The 15,051-nt window shown below is 54.1% G+C and overlaps 4 protein-coding genes across 4 annotated transcripts; 3 read left to right on the top strand and 1 right to left on the bottom strand.

Moving 5' to 3' along the window:
- Positions 1-402: 402 nt before the first annotated feature.
- SAPIO_CDS8993 (MAP kinase kinase kinase wis4) lies at positions 403-5,263 on the top strand (the record flags this gene model as incomplete). Its single annotated transcript, XM_016790505.1, has 3 exons — positions 403-4,069; positions 4,152-4,627; positions 4,727-5,263. 3 exons carry the CDS (start codon positions 403-405, stop codon positions 5,261-5,263), a joined length of 4,680 nt encoding a protein of 1,559 aa, XP_016639808.1.
- A 1,156-nt stretch (positions 5,264-6,419) lies between these two features.
- On the top strand, positions 6,420-7,420 carry SAPIO_CDS8992 (uncharacterized protein; the record flags this gene model as incomplete). The annotated part of the gene is made up of 4 exons (XM_016790504.1): positions 6,420-6,535; positions 6,640-6,766; positions 6,842-7,087; positions 7,163-7,420. 4 exons carry the CDS (start codon positions 6,420-6,422, stop codon positions 7,418-7,420), a joined length of 747 nt encoding a protein of 248 aa, XP_016639807.1.
- Positions 7,421-7,627: 207 nt separating this feature from the next.
- On the bottom strand, positions 7,628-8,905 carry SAPIO_CDS8991 (Cysteine desulfurase; the record flags this gene model as incomplete). Its single annotated transcript, XM_016790503.1, has 2 exons — positions 7,628-7,692; positions 7,771-8,905. The coding sequence occupies 2 exons, from the start codon at positions 8,903-8,905 to the stop codon at positions 7,628-7,630; spliced, it is 1,200 nt and encodes a 399-aa protein (XP_016639806.1).
- Positions 8,906-12,392: 3,487 nt separating this feature from the next.
- Positions 12,393-14,455, top strand: SAPIO_CDS8990 (Pkhd-type hydroxylase tpa1; the record flags this gene model as incomplete). The annotated part of the gene is made up of 2 exons (XM_016790502.1): positions 12,393-12,459; positions 12,528-14,455. 2 exons carry the CDS (start codon positions 12,393-12,395, stop codon positions 14,453-14,455), a joined length of 1,995 nt encoding a protein of 664 aa, XP_016639805.1.
- Between the last annotated feature and the right edge of the window lie 596 nt (positions 14,456-15,051).

The following is a 15,051-nucleotide window of genomic DNA, read 5'->3' as shown; positions in this document are numbered from 1 at the left end:
ATCCGCCCATTCGACATCGACAGCTAACAGTCGTAACCGTTGCGCATTTGCTCATCGCATCAGATCTCCATGATCCGAGCCTTTCATGGCACTTGGACGCTAGACGCCAGCCGCTACCTCCCATTCAACTGGCTGAGGAAGCGGCTCAACTGCACCTCTTGACTGCTTGAATTGCGTCGAGTCCACCACCACCACCACAACTCTCGGTATCTTTCTCGTTTAGGTCGGCATCTATCCTGCAGAGCCACCATTCGTCCTTCTCGAGCTGTACAATACTTCCGACGACATCCTCCTCTTTTTTCCTTCCGTTATACTAAACGAAAATAATACTAATAAACCGAAAACCCGACCGGCTCCTTATCCTTCCTCTCGACAACGGCGGCTCTTGAACCCACCGTCCAGATGACGACCGAGACGTCCCCGAGGACCGTTCGCTTCACCGGCGGCGAGGATGATGCGCGACCCGAAAAGTCTAAAGCCCCGCGGCCTTCCTCTCTGATAATCGATCGTTCTATCGACGATGACGATGACTACGCCGACCCACGCCCTCGCTCCCTAGGATCAGAATCGCAGGAAGACTTGACAAGCCTGGCGAGGTACGCCGAGTCTGCTGGCATTCCGACACCCAAGTCGTCGCATGCTCCTTCGGTTAATGGCTCTTCGAGGAGCTCTCGGAGCGGCACTACAGATGCCGACGGCCAGCAGTTGTACTCTAATGGAAGCACACCGCGGCCGATTCGCCCAACAGCTCCCGCGAGAACACCGTCCAGCACCTACGCCCCCGTACGACGCCCGATCCAGGGAAACTCATCCTCGTCATTCAACGACCACGCGCGTTCTTCGTCCAAGACTCGCAGAGGCGATCGATTTAGGGACCGAGCCTACCTGCAGAGGCTGCGCCAAGATTTTGGCAGTGAATATTTCAACTCGTATTCTAACGGCGGTATCAGCCATGGCGACTCCGATTCCGAAGGCGAGACGCCATCGTCCGAAGGACCCTTTGACGAGAGAAACGAAGAAATCATCATGTTTTATGGAAACGATGATATTCAGCCCACCGAAGAGGACATCAAAGACCCTGCCAACCGTGAACGGTTAGAATGGCACGGCATGCTCGAAGCCGTGCTGACGGGAGACGTCGTGAGGCAGGAGAAGAAGCGGCTGATCAACTCGACCGACCAATCTGACGGCAAGTCTCCGCGTCGCAACGAAGAGATCTGGCTCGGTATCAGGTCCAAGGTCTGCGGACGACATTTACCCGTGCAGAGGAGGATGGTGGAAGACGCGCGGTCGGTCCTCGATCGTACCCTCGAAGAAGTGATAAATTTCCAGATCAAGGGCGAGACCGAAGCGGGGAAGCCTCCCCACGAACAGGTCAAGGGCATAGTGGAGGAGATCGAAAAGTGCGGCAACTACTATCCCTCGTGGAAGGCCCTGGTCCAGAAGCACAAGGCCGCCGAGTCTCCGGGTTTCGTCGAAGCGTATGGCGCTATTATGGCGTGGCATAATACCAACGAGCTACTCAATACCGAATTATCCATCCTCAAGAAGTGGGTCGGCAACGATGACCTGGACTTTACAAAGCCAAGGGAGCCGTCTCTGTCCAACACCTCGCTTACCGACGACTCGTCGTTCATCGACCGGCTGATGAAAGAAGATGGACTGAGGACTCTGTATAGCGAAGAAGACGACCCGGACAAGCGCGGCGATGTTCTCGATGAAGACCGTCGCGGTGGCCCTGAGCCCGAGCAGGCTCTAGCCGGAGACCTCGACCCGCACCCGCTCCCTGAGCTCGAGCGAGTAGGTATGCACTACTCGTGGAACGGCTCCGATGGAAAGAAGAAGCGGGACAAGGGCATGTTGGTTCGGATCTCAAGCGTCATGCGCAAGTCGAAACGGACTCTCATCGAAAACTACTCGGCCTTCGAGAAGCGCCATCTACCGCTATACATCGAAGAACTTCTCACTCTCATCAGTTTCCCGTCCCGCCTAGTCGAAGAGATCATCAAGGTCCGCCTCGCTTACGCTAGGAGAGTCAAGGAGACGGCCCAACAGAATCCCCTCATGCTGGACCAAATGATTTCCCAGTTCCAGCTTATCCTGAAACTGGCCATCCGTATCAAGCAAGAATACCTTGCCATCTCGCAGCCCGAGCCTGGCTGGGAGCTTCCCCCTTGCATCGACGAGTCGTTTGACCAAGTTGTTCTCGACGCTCTCAAGTACTACTTCAAGATGCTGAACTGGAAGCTCAGCGGCAATAAGAACACATTCAAGGAGGCCGAGTTGCTGTTCCAGGAGTGGGACTTTGGCAACCACATCGGCGGCCATCTCCAGAACGGACATATCGAAGTAGCCGAACAATTCAGCTCACTCACATTCAAAGCTTTCAATCGCCTGAGTCAGACATTTGAGAAGGAACTACAAGTGAAGCCCAAGGAGAGCGCAGCCGAGCTGAGCAAACGATACAAGGCCTGTCTCGACTCGGTGCGGGTGAGGCAGAGGATGCTGCAGCGATTCTCGCGCATGCTTGGCGAGAACTACGAGACGGCGTCAGACCTCAGCATTTCTTTCCTGGCCGAGAAGATGCAGGCCTTCTACGACCGCCTTATTGAGACGGAACATTTCCGCGTGGAGGTGCCGCATTTCGAGAAGCAGGGAATCTTTCTAATCGCGTCGCCTTCGCTGCGGTACCGCCACGACGATATCCAGACCCTCCTCGCCGTTACATCTCGGGTCCAGTTTGCCGACGATGACAGGAAACCTTACCTCCTGCTCATCCGGCCGGAGACGCCGCCGCACTGGTTCGGGGATACGGTCCAGCTGCCGATACGAGAGCAGAACATTGATCTAAAGCGCGGATACATTCGGCTTTGCGCCTCGGGCTCGCTGGGGCGGCTCGAAGACACGAGGAAGCTATTCCTCGACAGGCTCAACATGCACCTGGACTTGGTGGTGGAGCAGCGGTCCAATATCCACAAGGTCAACTCTCGGCTTACGGAGACGAGAAAGGTCGCGTACAAGCTGTCTAACACGTTCATGGACAGCGCCGAAACCATCCGCCGGCAGACCAAGGGTAAGGACTGTCAGGAGTTGGTGCAGACATGTTTCCTGTTCGCGACGGAGTTCGGCCAGCGCTCGTTGATGTATCTCGATAGCAACCGCAAGCAGATGAACATGCTGAAGCTCACGAAGCTGGCGCTCGACTGGGTCAGCTTCATCACGGACGACTGCATCGCGTCGGACAAGCGGACGTTCCGATGGGCCGTTCAGGCTCTCGAATTCGCTATGGGCATGACGCGGGGTCGGCACATCCTCGCGCTCGGTGAGGACGAGTATTCCAAGCTGCGGTTGAAGGTGTCGGGTTGCATGGCATTGCTCATCTCGCACTTTGACATCATGGGTGCCAGGTCGATGCTAGCGGCCAAGGCGGAGAAGGAGCGCAGCATCGCGACGCTCATGGGTCAGATCAAGAAGAAGCTCGACCAGAACCGGCTCCTGGACGATAACGAGGCGGCTAAGTACACGTTGGAGCACCGACTCGAGGAGCTCGAGAAGGTGGACGAGCTCAGGCGGCAGACGGAAGCCGCGCGGTCGGCCACGGGTCGGGTGCTGGAGACAACCAACGAAGTCGACCGATCCCTCGCTTACCTGTCGTCATCAGCCACGTACGTCACGATGCGATGGCAGCAAGGTAGCTTCATCGGTGGCGGCACATTCGGCAACGTATACGCAGCGATGAACCTCGACTCGGGCCAGCTCATGGCGGTCAAGGAAATCAGGCTGCAGGATCCCAAGTTGATACCCGCGATCGCGGGGCAGATCAAGGACGAGATGGGGGTGCTCGAGATGCTTGACCACCCCAACGTCGTGTCGTACTACGGCATCGAGGTGCATCGAGACCGGGTCTACATCTTCATGGAGTACTGCCAGAACGGGTCGCTCGCGCACCTGTTGGAGCATGGGCGGATCGAGGACGAGCAGGTCATCATGGTGTACGCGCTGCAGCTTTTGGAGGGTCTCGCTTACCTTCATGAAAGCGGCATCGTGCACCGAGACATCAAGCCTGAGAGTAAGTTGCAATCTAGAAAGAGAGAATTATTATTGAAGTGGGTGGCAGAATGACTGACTAATTTATTTTTCTCTCGCTATAGATATCCTACTCGACCATAACGGCATTATCAAGTACGTCGACTTCGGCGCTGCCAAAGTGATTGCTAGGCAAGGTCGCACTCTCGTCAGCGATCTCAAGTCGACGAAGCCGAACAAGTCCATGACGGGCACGCCAATGTACATGTCACCCGAGGTGATCAAGGGCGAGAACCCAGGACGTGGCGGCGCAGGCGACATCTGGAGCCTAGGCTGCGTCATCCTCGAGATGGCTACTGGACGGCGTCCCTGGGCCAACCTCGACAACGAGTGGGCCATCATGTACAACATCGCGCAGGGCAACCCGCCGCTACTGCCTACCCCGGACCAGCTTAGCGAAGAAGGGATCGACTTCCTCCAGCGGTGCTTCTCGCGCGATCCCGCCAAACGCGCGACGGCCATCGAGCTCCTCAGCCACGAGTGGATGATGGCGATTCGGAATCGCGTCATGGAGCCGGCGACGCCGAGCGAGGCCGGGTCGGTCCAGTCTTCGCAGTCGACGCCAGGGACGGCGTCCATCGGGAGTAACTGTGGCGTTGGTGGTGGGAGCCGCGCTAATACGGCTGATGGCTTCTGCTAGGGGGAGAAGTATCGGACCGGAAGGCGGGGTGGAGGAGCTGGTAGGTGGAGTGGAAGTGATGAGCTGGGTTCTGTCGAGGAGGAGAGGGGCGAGGATATGGACGGGGAGGCGACGAGGGGGAGGTTGGAGCTGCGGGGCAGTTTTGATGATGATAATGACGGGCTTTGTGAGGGACTGAAGAGATCGGAATTGGCTCCTTTCGGTCCGAGTTTATCTACTGGCCTTACCGACGAGCAGGACGAGATATATGAAGGGCTTTTTACAATGATGGTCGAGAAGCAACTCGATCCGGTTCGCTACGGTGACGATAATGCAGGGGAAATGGGCTCTGGCGCTACGAAGTACCAATCTGAGTCCGAGGCGCGCGTTGCCGGACCGAACGATCCACCTCCTCAAGACATGGAGAGAGAGAGATTAAAACTGTCGGGTTGTGACGACGACTTATCGGAGAAGATGTTCGCTATGAAGAAGCCTGATTTGCCTACTATTCAGGAAGACGATGACGAAACGTGTTCTCCCAAGAAGAAGACGAAATGAGCACCCCTTTTTTGTTTTTCCCTCATGGTGATCGCCCCTCGCCCTTATCGCGGTATTGCCTAAACTATCACTACTATCACCTCAGCATCAGCCCTCTGGCGCCTCTGGACGCGGCGCGCTGTCTTTCCAGCCGTGGCAGTGGAACCTCGGTTTGTCACGCACTGCGGCTGTTTTCTTCTCTTTTTATTCCTCCTGTTTAATTACCTCCTAATTCCCGGGGTTGGTCGTTGAATTCACGGACGCTTCTTGTCGCGAATACCCTTCTAGTCTTTTTCGTTTTTCCCCTTATTCGTCGGGTGTTTTGAAACGTCTCTTTCTCTTGTCTTTACGCGGTTGTCTTTCTCAATGTATACGAAAATGATGGTTTGTACTTGTTTTCTTCCCTGTTCTCTTTTCCCCCTCTGCTTTTAATTCTTGGAAGAGGAGAACCGAGCTGGTGGAGGAATGAAGGAAGGTGGATAAGCAGGGGAGAATGGGATTGGAGCGCATCATGGCGAGGCGGGTTTCTTTTTTCATTTCCTTTTATACGGAGATTTCCGTTTCTGTCATGGGACGAGGGAATCTACGAGGAAGATGGAGGACGAAGAGGACTGTAGACTGCTACGGGATGCTGTAATCATAAGTCTTATACCAGGCATTGAGTCTTTCGTGATGATTCCGACAGATGTGTGTCCATTGGGAGCTTCTTTCCCTTCCTTCTTCCTCAGATCGAGGTTCTTGTCGTCCCCATGAGGTACCTCGTGAGGTACAAGAGGGTACCGTACCGACCCTGACTGAGCATTAGGTAACAAGTACTAAAGCAAGTCACTGTCTCCCGCAGTCTCCGAGCGGGGCATTGAGGTACATTGTACCGTAGATCCGGATGTTTTAAAGCTCTTTTTACCCCGCGGAAAGGACGAAACGGAAAGTAGGATCCAAGGCGGGGCAAAGTCGTGTGTGTATTCCAACTTCACCTTTCTTCCTCGTTCGACTAGTTTACTTCGGAGCTACCCCTCCCCCTCTCTCCCGACGACATCTCTTAGCTTGGCAAAGCTATTTTCAAGTTCAGATCCCATTCGACAGGTTTCCTCTTCTTACCGACAACTTTAGGAGCTCCTGACGAAAGACTACCGTGTTCAATTGACCAAATAAGACAGAAGGAAGAACAGCACGTAAAATGGCACCTCCAGCAATCATCGCACCGTCGATTCTCTCGGCGGATTTCGCCAAGTTGGGAGAGGAGTGCTCGAGGACCATTGAGCAGGGCGCGGATTGGTTGCACGTTGACATTATGTATGTTTTTACGCCCTTCTCTCCGTATTCTATTTCTTCTCCTTCGAGCTGTCGCATCCTGTCCCTGTTTAAGTGTTGATAATGATAGCTCACGTTGAAAAAAGGGACGGCCACTTTGTCCCCAACATAACATTCGGAGCCCCCGTCGTCACCATGATCCGGAAACACGTCGCCGGACCAGAGGGAAAGTTTGCCAAGGGGACGTTTGACTGCCACATGATGATTGCCGAGGTGCGTCTCTCTCTCTCCCTCTCCTCTTCTTCCCCAGAAACTCTAGAAAACTAAGAGGACAAATCTCTCTCCCAGCCCAAGAAATGGGTCAAAGAATTCAAAGCAGCAGGCTGCAACCTCTACTGCTTCCACTACGAAGCCGCCACATCCACAGCCGCCGAGAGCCCCGCCGAGACGTCGGCCTTCAAGACGAACCCGCGCGATCTGATCCGGTATATCCACGACTGCGGCATGTTGGCGGGGATAGCCATCAAGCCGGCGACGAAGGTCGATGTGCTTTGGGATGTTTTGGATAGTCCCCATGCGAAGGAGAGGCCTGACGTATGTCCTCTCTCACCCCTTTCCCTCTATATAGTACCCCGACGAACGAATGTTAAAACGTGAGCCTTTTCTCAGATGGTCCTCGTCATGACGGTCGAACCCGGCTTCGGCGGCCAAAAGTTCATGGCGTCGGAACTCCCCAAGGTCCAGGAACTCCGCAAGAGGTATCCGGACCTCAACATCGAGGTGGACGGCGGACTCGGGCCCGGCACGATCGATCAGGCGGCGGACGCAGGCGCTAATGTGATTGTTGCGGGGAGTGCGGTGTTTGGGGCGAAGGATCCGGCGGAGGTGATTCGGTTGTTGAGGGAGGCGGTGGAGAAGAGGAGGTGAGCCTTAACTCTTTTCATTGCACAGTTTTTGTCGTTTCGAGGAAGCAAGGAGGGGTTTGAGATTCTACGTGGATATTTTACTGGTCCTTTTTTTGAAGATGGAAGAAGGAATAGATATATGAATTAGATGTATATTTTACTAAAGCAGTGCCCTGTCAACTATCCAAGCATTACTTCGTCGAGAGCACAAAGGCTTTGACCGTTTTCATCATGCCTCCGGGGACTTGGATAACACCGAGTCAAGCACCTTGATGAAGCGCTCAACTTCATCGACTACAGCAAGTTAGCATGATAATTTTGCACAAGGACCGAGAAAAAGTAAATAAATAAAAAGAAAAGAATAAGACATACCTGAGTTATAATGGGCAAAGCTCACCCGAATAACCCCATCCAACCCATCCTCCAACCTTCCCAAAACCTCGCCCACCAGCCTCGGCGCATAAAAATGGCCCCATCGAATCCCAAAATTCGACACCTCCTCAACCCCCTCACAAACCTTTCTCGAGCTCCAACCCTTCACGGAAAAGCTCACCACAGGCAGCCTCCCCGCATGTAGTTCAGTCCCACCATACACCGAAAACTTATCCGGGTCGCTCGCGAGATATTCAAGGAGTGGCCGCAGAATAGCGGTGTGGTTCGCATCAATAGCCCGGCGCGTCTCCTCCGGGGCGAGGTACGCCGTCACGACGGGTATAGCCTGGACGAATTCGTACGCGGCGCCGGCAAGTCCGAGTTTCCCCTCGAGGGTGTTCGTGTCATGGAAGAAGTGGCCGAGGGAGCGGATGCGTGGGAAAGCGCGCGGACTAGCATATAGAGTGGAGATGTGCGGGCCGAAGACTTTGTACCACGAGAAGACGTAGAAGTCTACGTCGAGGTCCGCCACGTCGATGGGGCGGTACGGCGCGTAGGCGACGCCATCAACGGATAGCAAGGCCCCCTTTTCGTGCGCTACTTTTGCGATTTCCTTGATGGGATTCACGTTGCCCAGCACGTTGCTCGCGTGCGTTACGGCCACCAACTTCGTCTTTTCCGTAATGAGTGGGAGCAAGCCGCTCACATCACCGGTTAAAGTCTCGGGCTTCCACCACTTCACGACCAAACCCTGCCGTTCAGCAAGATCCAACCACGGCGCAATATTCGACTCATGATCAATAATCGACACGACAATCTCATCATCCTTATCAAACTGCAAGGCATTGACAAGATTCCGCAGGAGTTGCGTCGTGGAGGCCCCGAAAACGATCTGCTCGGGTTTGCAGTTGAGGTAGTCCGCGGCGGCGGCCCAGCCGGCTTTGTAATTTCGCAGGGCTGCCTGAGCGGCCGTGTAGGTCGGGCCGAGCTGCACGTTGGTTACGGTGTAGTGGGTTACGAGGGAGGAGACGACGGAGCCGAGGATTTGGCTGCCGCCGGCGCTGTCGAAGTAGACTTGGTCTTGGGTGAGGGAGGGGAAGTTGGCCCTGATGGCGGCAATGTCTGGAGTGGTCATGGTTATAGTGGTGGTCTAAGTTATAGTTCAGGTTGAAGGCAAGGGAATGCTGGTAAAGCGGGAGTGTGATGATGATAGCGGGGAAACCGAGGCGGGGGTTGATAAGCGGGAGTCGGTGTTGATGAACCCGGAACCTATTCTACTTCCGGTGGGAATATTGGCCGCAGAGCACCTGACCTAATCCATTGGAATCAAAACATCACGGATGGAACCTTGTTGCATTCGGCATCGAGGGGGTTCTCCTAATCGAGTGCGTATAAGGCGCAATTGGGCATGCGGAGCCGGAGCCGCTGCTATCCGGCGCTGGGTTTGGGAAACTTTGGGTTTAACCATCTCGTTGGACGTGGGGTACCGCATCTCCGGCACGGCGCTTGAACCGATTTCGGACAAACTATTGCTTGCCCTCGGAAATCTGATTCGAGCCCGCTTCTAGAAGGAAGGGATATTGAGATGATCCTGTGACGGTTTTCACCAATTGACGTAGCTTCCGGCAGTCCGCGGATGCCGTTTCCTGGTTCTTTCTAAATCTTACTGCAACTCGGAAGCCGCCAAGGAAGAAACGTAGTCTTCGAAGAAGAAAAGAGCATCCTGCCGATGCATTTCTAATATTCCTGGCATGAGTAGATTACGGCAGGGAGATTAAACATACAAGACCTCTGCTCTTTAATGATTGAATGCCGCCAGCCTTCACCGACCAAGATCCGAACGATTCTAATAGCTATTTAGCCTACCATATTAAGTCCCTAAGAGTATCGGGGCACTGAAGAGATTACCGAGCTTTCGCCGCTACCAAGGATACTCGTTCTACAATATGTGTCCGACTCTTGATCAAAGCCGGGGAGAGAGGCCGAGGAAGTGAGTTCCCTTTCCCGTACTTCACTAACGGCACTCATGTAAGTTGGACAGCTTGAGCCGTCCACTGTTGCCCAACTACTAGAAATATAAACCTATTTGATCCAGAATCATAGATAGCCTCCGAGGTTGGCCAGCTTATGATGGATCAGCTCGGCTGCCAAGACAAGGGCCATTCCAGGAATCATGCTGGAAAGGAGTCTTTCTCCGCCTGGGATCGGTATCTTCTCATTTCCCGAAATAAGAATTACATCCGTTACCTCTTGGATACCTTGCTCAAGTGGAAGAGACCTCTCGGCCTTGATGGCGGTTATCTCGAGTCTATGCCTCTTGCTTAAAGCGTCATTACTCCGGCTTAGTACACGATATCTTTCTCGGAAGTGTGTTTCCTGATGGGGATCCGACTTGGATTTGGACATTCCATAAGGCACCGCATCTTGAGCCACTATCGAGCTTGCTCTTGGGGATATATCAAGGAGGCTCACCCTCAAACTGCCAAGTGTAACTTTCACCCTCCCACCAGCTCCCCCTTCCAATTCAAACTTTCCAGTTCGGTGAACTGCTCCTTCCTGGCCAATCCGCCTCTCCTCAACTCCCCGTTATGTCATGTAAGAGACAATAATGCCCCGATCTTTCACCAGACGACCTGACGAGGCAGTAGCCGAGTTAGTTAAGGTGGCCGTTGCCTCCCCCGCCGGGAGGGCTTAGGTTCGAATCCTACCGCGCCCAAGTTCTACTCTAGACTACGGCCATGATCCGGTGCCCAGGGATCGAGTAAAGGAAATATCTCGCAGTAATGGAGATCCCCATCTGGCAGAGCTAGTGGTCCAGCGGGAGGCGCGACCCCAAAAGTAGGAGGGGGGAGGGCCTGGAGGTAAGACGCGGGCAGGTGAAGGAAGAAAAAAGAATTAAATTATTTTTTTCTTCTTTCCTTTGTTTGCTATTAGACTGGGCCGCCGCCGTCTTGCTTCACCGCGCTGCTTCGTCTAGACTGTATATGGAGTTGTAAGTCAGGCACTTACTGGTTTATCTCACCCACTGACGGCGACGTTGCTGACTGGACTATGAATCCGTGTCTTGCCTGCTGACCTTCAAATCCCCTTTAGTAGGATTCTAATAAGCTTAAGTATAATTGTAGTATGCTCTTCAATCGTGGATGCTTCCACCCGCCCAGCCTATAATGGAGGACAAATCATAGTAGATAGAAAGAAAGATTTGTGAGTGGAGGCAAGGAGGGCGGTGTGAGCCTCCAACGGCATATGTAGATCCCAAATTATCTAATTGTGTTGGACCCGACGGCGTCTTGCACGAGTGATCGTGGCTGCGGTTGTAGAGTGACATGTAAGAGAGGACCAAACCCCCCCCAAACGAGTGTTATAGCACATCATGCGATGAAACCAGCCCTCTACAATTCGGGAGCTACCTCAGCCATAAATGGAGGCAAGACGCTTCTAAAATTGGCATGAAACGCCCTCCCGCAAGAGCTGAAAACAACATCAATCGAAACAGGAGAGCCGCATTAAGGTTGATTTAAGATCTCGAAATAGCCCGACTGCTCCAGCCCCTGTAACTGGCTCATACTGATGCTGTGCGTTTCCCTGTCGACCCCATTGGCTCTAACAGGCGCCAGAGGCTCATGGCCTGGCTGATACCATCCAGAACAACGCTCACCTTCGCATAAAATTCTCGTGGACCGGCGCTAGAATGCATCAAGGTGATCGAGAAAGGTATCTTCATTTGGTGGTTTCAAACGAATGACGTACCGCAAAATGAGCACGTCAAGACCAATCGCAAAGCCAGGAAACGCATGTTGGATGTCATCTTGCGTGTCTTCACCATCTTCACTGTCTTATCAAAATCCTAGACTGGATCTGTTGGACGAGAAGGCGGCTAGCTGCATTGATAGCTGAAAATGCTGGCCGATAGCATTGAACAAATGCCAACTCAACCTCCCTGGAGTCCTTTGGACTCCCAAAAAAAGCCAAACAGGGCATTGCAACAGCGCATCTGTCTGGTCATCTCCACTGGACGGGCGCCAGAACCATCATGCAAGCCTCGACGATCGGCGGTAGTCGGAGATTCCTGGCTGGTCAGATACGGAAGGGACGGCGCAACCCTTTCAATGCTGTGGTTGAGGAAGGGCAACTGCAATGGAGTAGTGTTTCCGTGGTGTTTCCTTGCTGCTTCTTCCAGACAGACGACGAGTGGTAGAGGGGAGCTTGTAACTGTACCTACCAACCAATTGAAGGTCTCCAACCAGACCTGCTAACGAAGCTTGGGACAGAAGTACCCCGCACAAGCTCTGGTGTCAAGGTACCCAGACGCTAAAAGTTCCAATCAGCACATGTGCCCCACCATCTTTTTTCTTTTTCACCTTGAATTCAGGGAAAAAAAGAAGAAGAAGAAGAAAAAAAAAAAAAAAAAAAAAAAAAAAAAATTCCGAGCCCTGCTCCAGAATCAGCCCATCTGGCCCATCTTGCTGCGGAAACCGGCGACTTATAAGCCATCTCCCCATGCACAACTCGTCTCAACGCACGAAATAGAGAATTTCTCCTCTCAGTTTCTACTCGGAATCGTCAATTCTACTCTCAGACCTTAGACCTCGCTGGATCACCTCCAATTGTGCCCCAAAATCATGAAGCGCAAGGCCGATTCCTCCTCCGCCGGCGGCCGGCACCCCGTCAAGAGGCGGTCCAAGTCTAGTACGTCCAGCTCCGCGTCGCCCCAAGTATTATCAATTGGTCCACAACTCTAACCTCCTGCCACCCAGACCTCACCGCCGAGGAGGCAAAGCAGAGGTTCCGCAAGGGCCTCTTCGACAAGTCCGTCCTCGACCAATACACCAAGCAATACGCCACCTCCGGACCCTACAAGCATGCCGTCATCAACAAGCTCGTCGACGACTCCCTCCTCCGCAACGTCCGCGGCGAGATCCGCGACAACGTCTCCTTCACCCCCAAGGAGACCGACATCTACAAGATCCACCAATCCGGCGACCTCGCCAACCTCGACGGCCTCGACGACGAGGCCCTAGCCAAGCTGCCCTCCCTCCTCGCCCTCCGCGATGCCATCTACTCCGAGACCTTCCGCAATTACGTCTCCCACATCACGGGATGCGGGCCCCTGAGCGGACGTAAGACCGACATGGCCATCAACGTTTACACGCCGGGCTGCTTCCTCCTCTGCCACGACGACGTCATTGGTAGTCGCAAGGTCAGCTATATTCTCTACCTGACCGACCCGGATAAGCCGTGGAAGCCCGAATGGGGCGGCGCGCTCCGTCTGTTCCCTATGAAGGAGACGAAGGGCGCCGACGGCCAAGTCGCCAAGACTACCCTCCCCGACGTCACCAAGATCATCCCTCCCGCGTGGAACCAGCTCAGCTTCTTCGCCGTCCAGCCCGGCGAGAGCTTCCACGACGTCGAGGAAGTCTACCACGCCGAGACGAAGAAGCAGCTCGAGGCCGACGGCGGCCGCATCCGCATGGCCATCAGCGGCTGGTTCCACATCCCCCAGATCGGCGAGGACGGCTACGTCGAGGGCGCCGAGGAAGAACAGGTCAAGAACAGCGGCCTGATGCAGCTCCAGGGCAACCCGGACCAGTACGATCGCCCGCTGCCCCAGCCCGTCTCCGTCTCGGCGGCGGAGAAGGCCCGCGGAGCTTCGGCGGCGGCGGATTTCGATGAGGCGGATTTGGAGTTCTTGCTCAAGTATATCTCGCCGACGTATCTTACGCCCGATACGCTGGAGCAGATTGCCGAGCACTTTGATGAGATGTCGAGTATTACGCTGCCGAGCATTCTTGGGCAGAAGTTTAGCGCTCGTCTACGGGAGTACGTCGAGGCGCAGGAGAAGCTGGCGCTGCCTGAGGATAGCGCCGTGATTGAGAAGAAGACGCCGTGGAAGGTCGCCCGCCCGCCGCATAAGCACAGGTACCTCTACCAGCAGCCCACGGGACCCGACGAGCTCAGGACGTCCCAGGAGGAGTCGCCCATTACGGAGCTTCTCGACGTTTTCCTCCCTAGCCGTCAGTTCCGCCAGTGGCTCCAGCTCGCTACGAATTGCACGATCGAGGACCATGACCTCATCGCGCGGCGCTTCAGGCGCGGCCTGGACTATACCCTGGCGACCGGCCACGAAGGCAAGCCCCGTCTCGAACTAAACCTTGGATTTACACCCACACCCGGTTGGGGCGCCGATGAAGATGAAGATGAAGACGAAGAGGAAGAAGAAGAAGAAGCCCCCTCCAGCGCCAAGAAATCCAATGGCTCAAGCTCCAAATCCAACGGTGCCTCATCTAAATCCAAATCCAAGGGCAAAGGTAAAGAAGCCGCCAAACCCACCCCCGCGGCAACCGCGGACGAAGACGTCGGCGGCCACGAGGTCTACATGGCCGGCGACGACGACCGCGACCAAGACGCCGCCATCTACAAGACGGCGGGCGAGAACGATGAGGACGACGACAACATCCTCTTCTTCCAGCCCGCGGCGTGGAATACGCTTACCATTGTGCTGAGGGATAGCGGCGCGCTAAAGTTCGTCAAGTATGTGAGCCGTTCAGCCAAGGGCGATCGGTGGGATGTTTCGGGGACGTATGAGGTTGAGGAGCAGGATGGGGAGGGGAAGAGTGGGGAGGAGGAGAGTAGTGAGGAGGAGTTTAATGGGTTTTCAGACTCTCATGATAGTGATTCGGATTGAAGGAATCGAGGGAAGAGGGTAGGTAGCACATGTTAGTTTTTGCGAGATGTTTTTTGAAAGGCGAATTCAATACTACGAGGGTTTCTATGTGCGTACACAGTTCATACAGTGGCTTCTAGTTGCTTTCCGCAGGCAATAATAGGGCTGATTTTTGAAGTGGCTCGGAGCTCGTGTTAGACAAGCACGCAATCACTTCACTAATCTTCGTAACTGTCGAGATTCCCCTTCCTTCCATTCCTTCCTTTCCTTCCGCGACATTTCAGAAGGAGGAATTTTTCTTGAGAAATTTGATATATTCAATTTCTTATAAAAAAAGTGATGTTCCCAACCCCCAGCATAAATACCCACGGAAAAAACGCCTACCCGCAGAAAAAAAAAAAAGACGAAATACCGCCAGACGCAACTCTCCTCTTCTCTCTCGAGGAAGAATCAATGCCAAGATGCAGATGCTGTGTCCCAGATAAAGCTCAATACAAAGTATGCCACTCAACCCGCTCGACCCGGCCCGAATGAATGCTTGAATCTCATCTTTACCCCTCCATTGATAATCAATAATCGATAAAACAGAACAATGCAACGCATGTGCAACGTCTCGC

This window comes from Scedosporium apiospermum, assembly GCF_000732125.1.
Source record: "Scedosporium apiospermum strain IHEM 14462 chromosome Unknown SEQ_SAPIO_0132, whole genome shotgun sequence".
In the NCBI taxonomy this organism is placed as follows: Eukaryota; Fungi; Ascomycota; class Sordariomycetes; order Microascales; family Microascaceae; genus Scedosporium; species Scedosporium apiospermum.
This window is presented reverse-complemented; position numbering and strand designations above follow the sequence as displayed.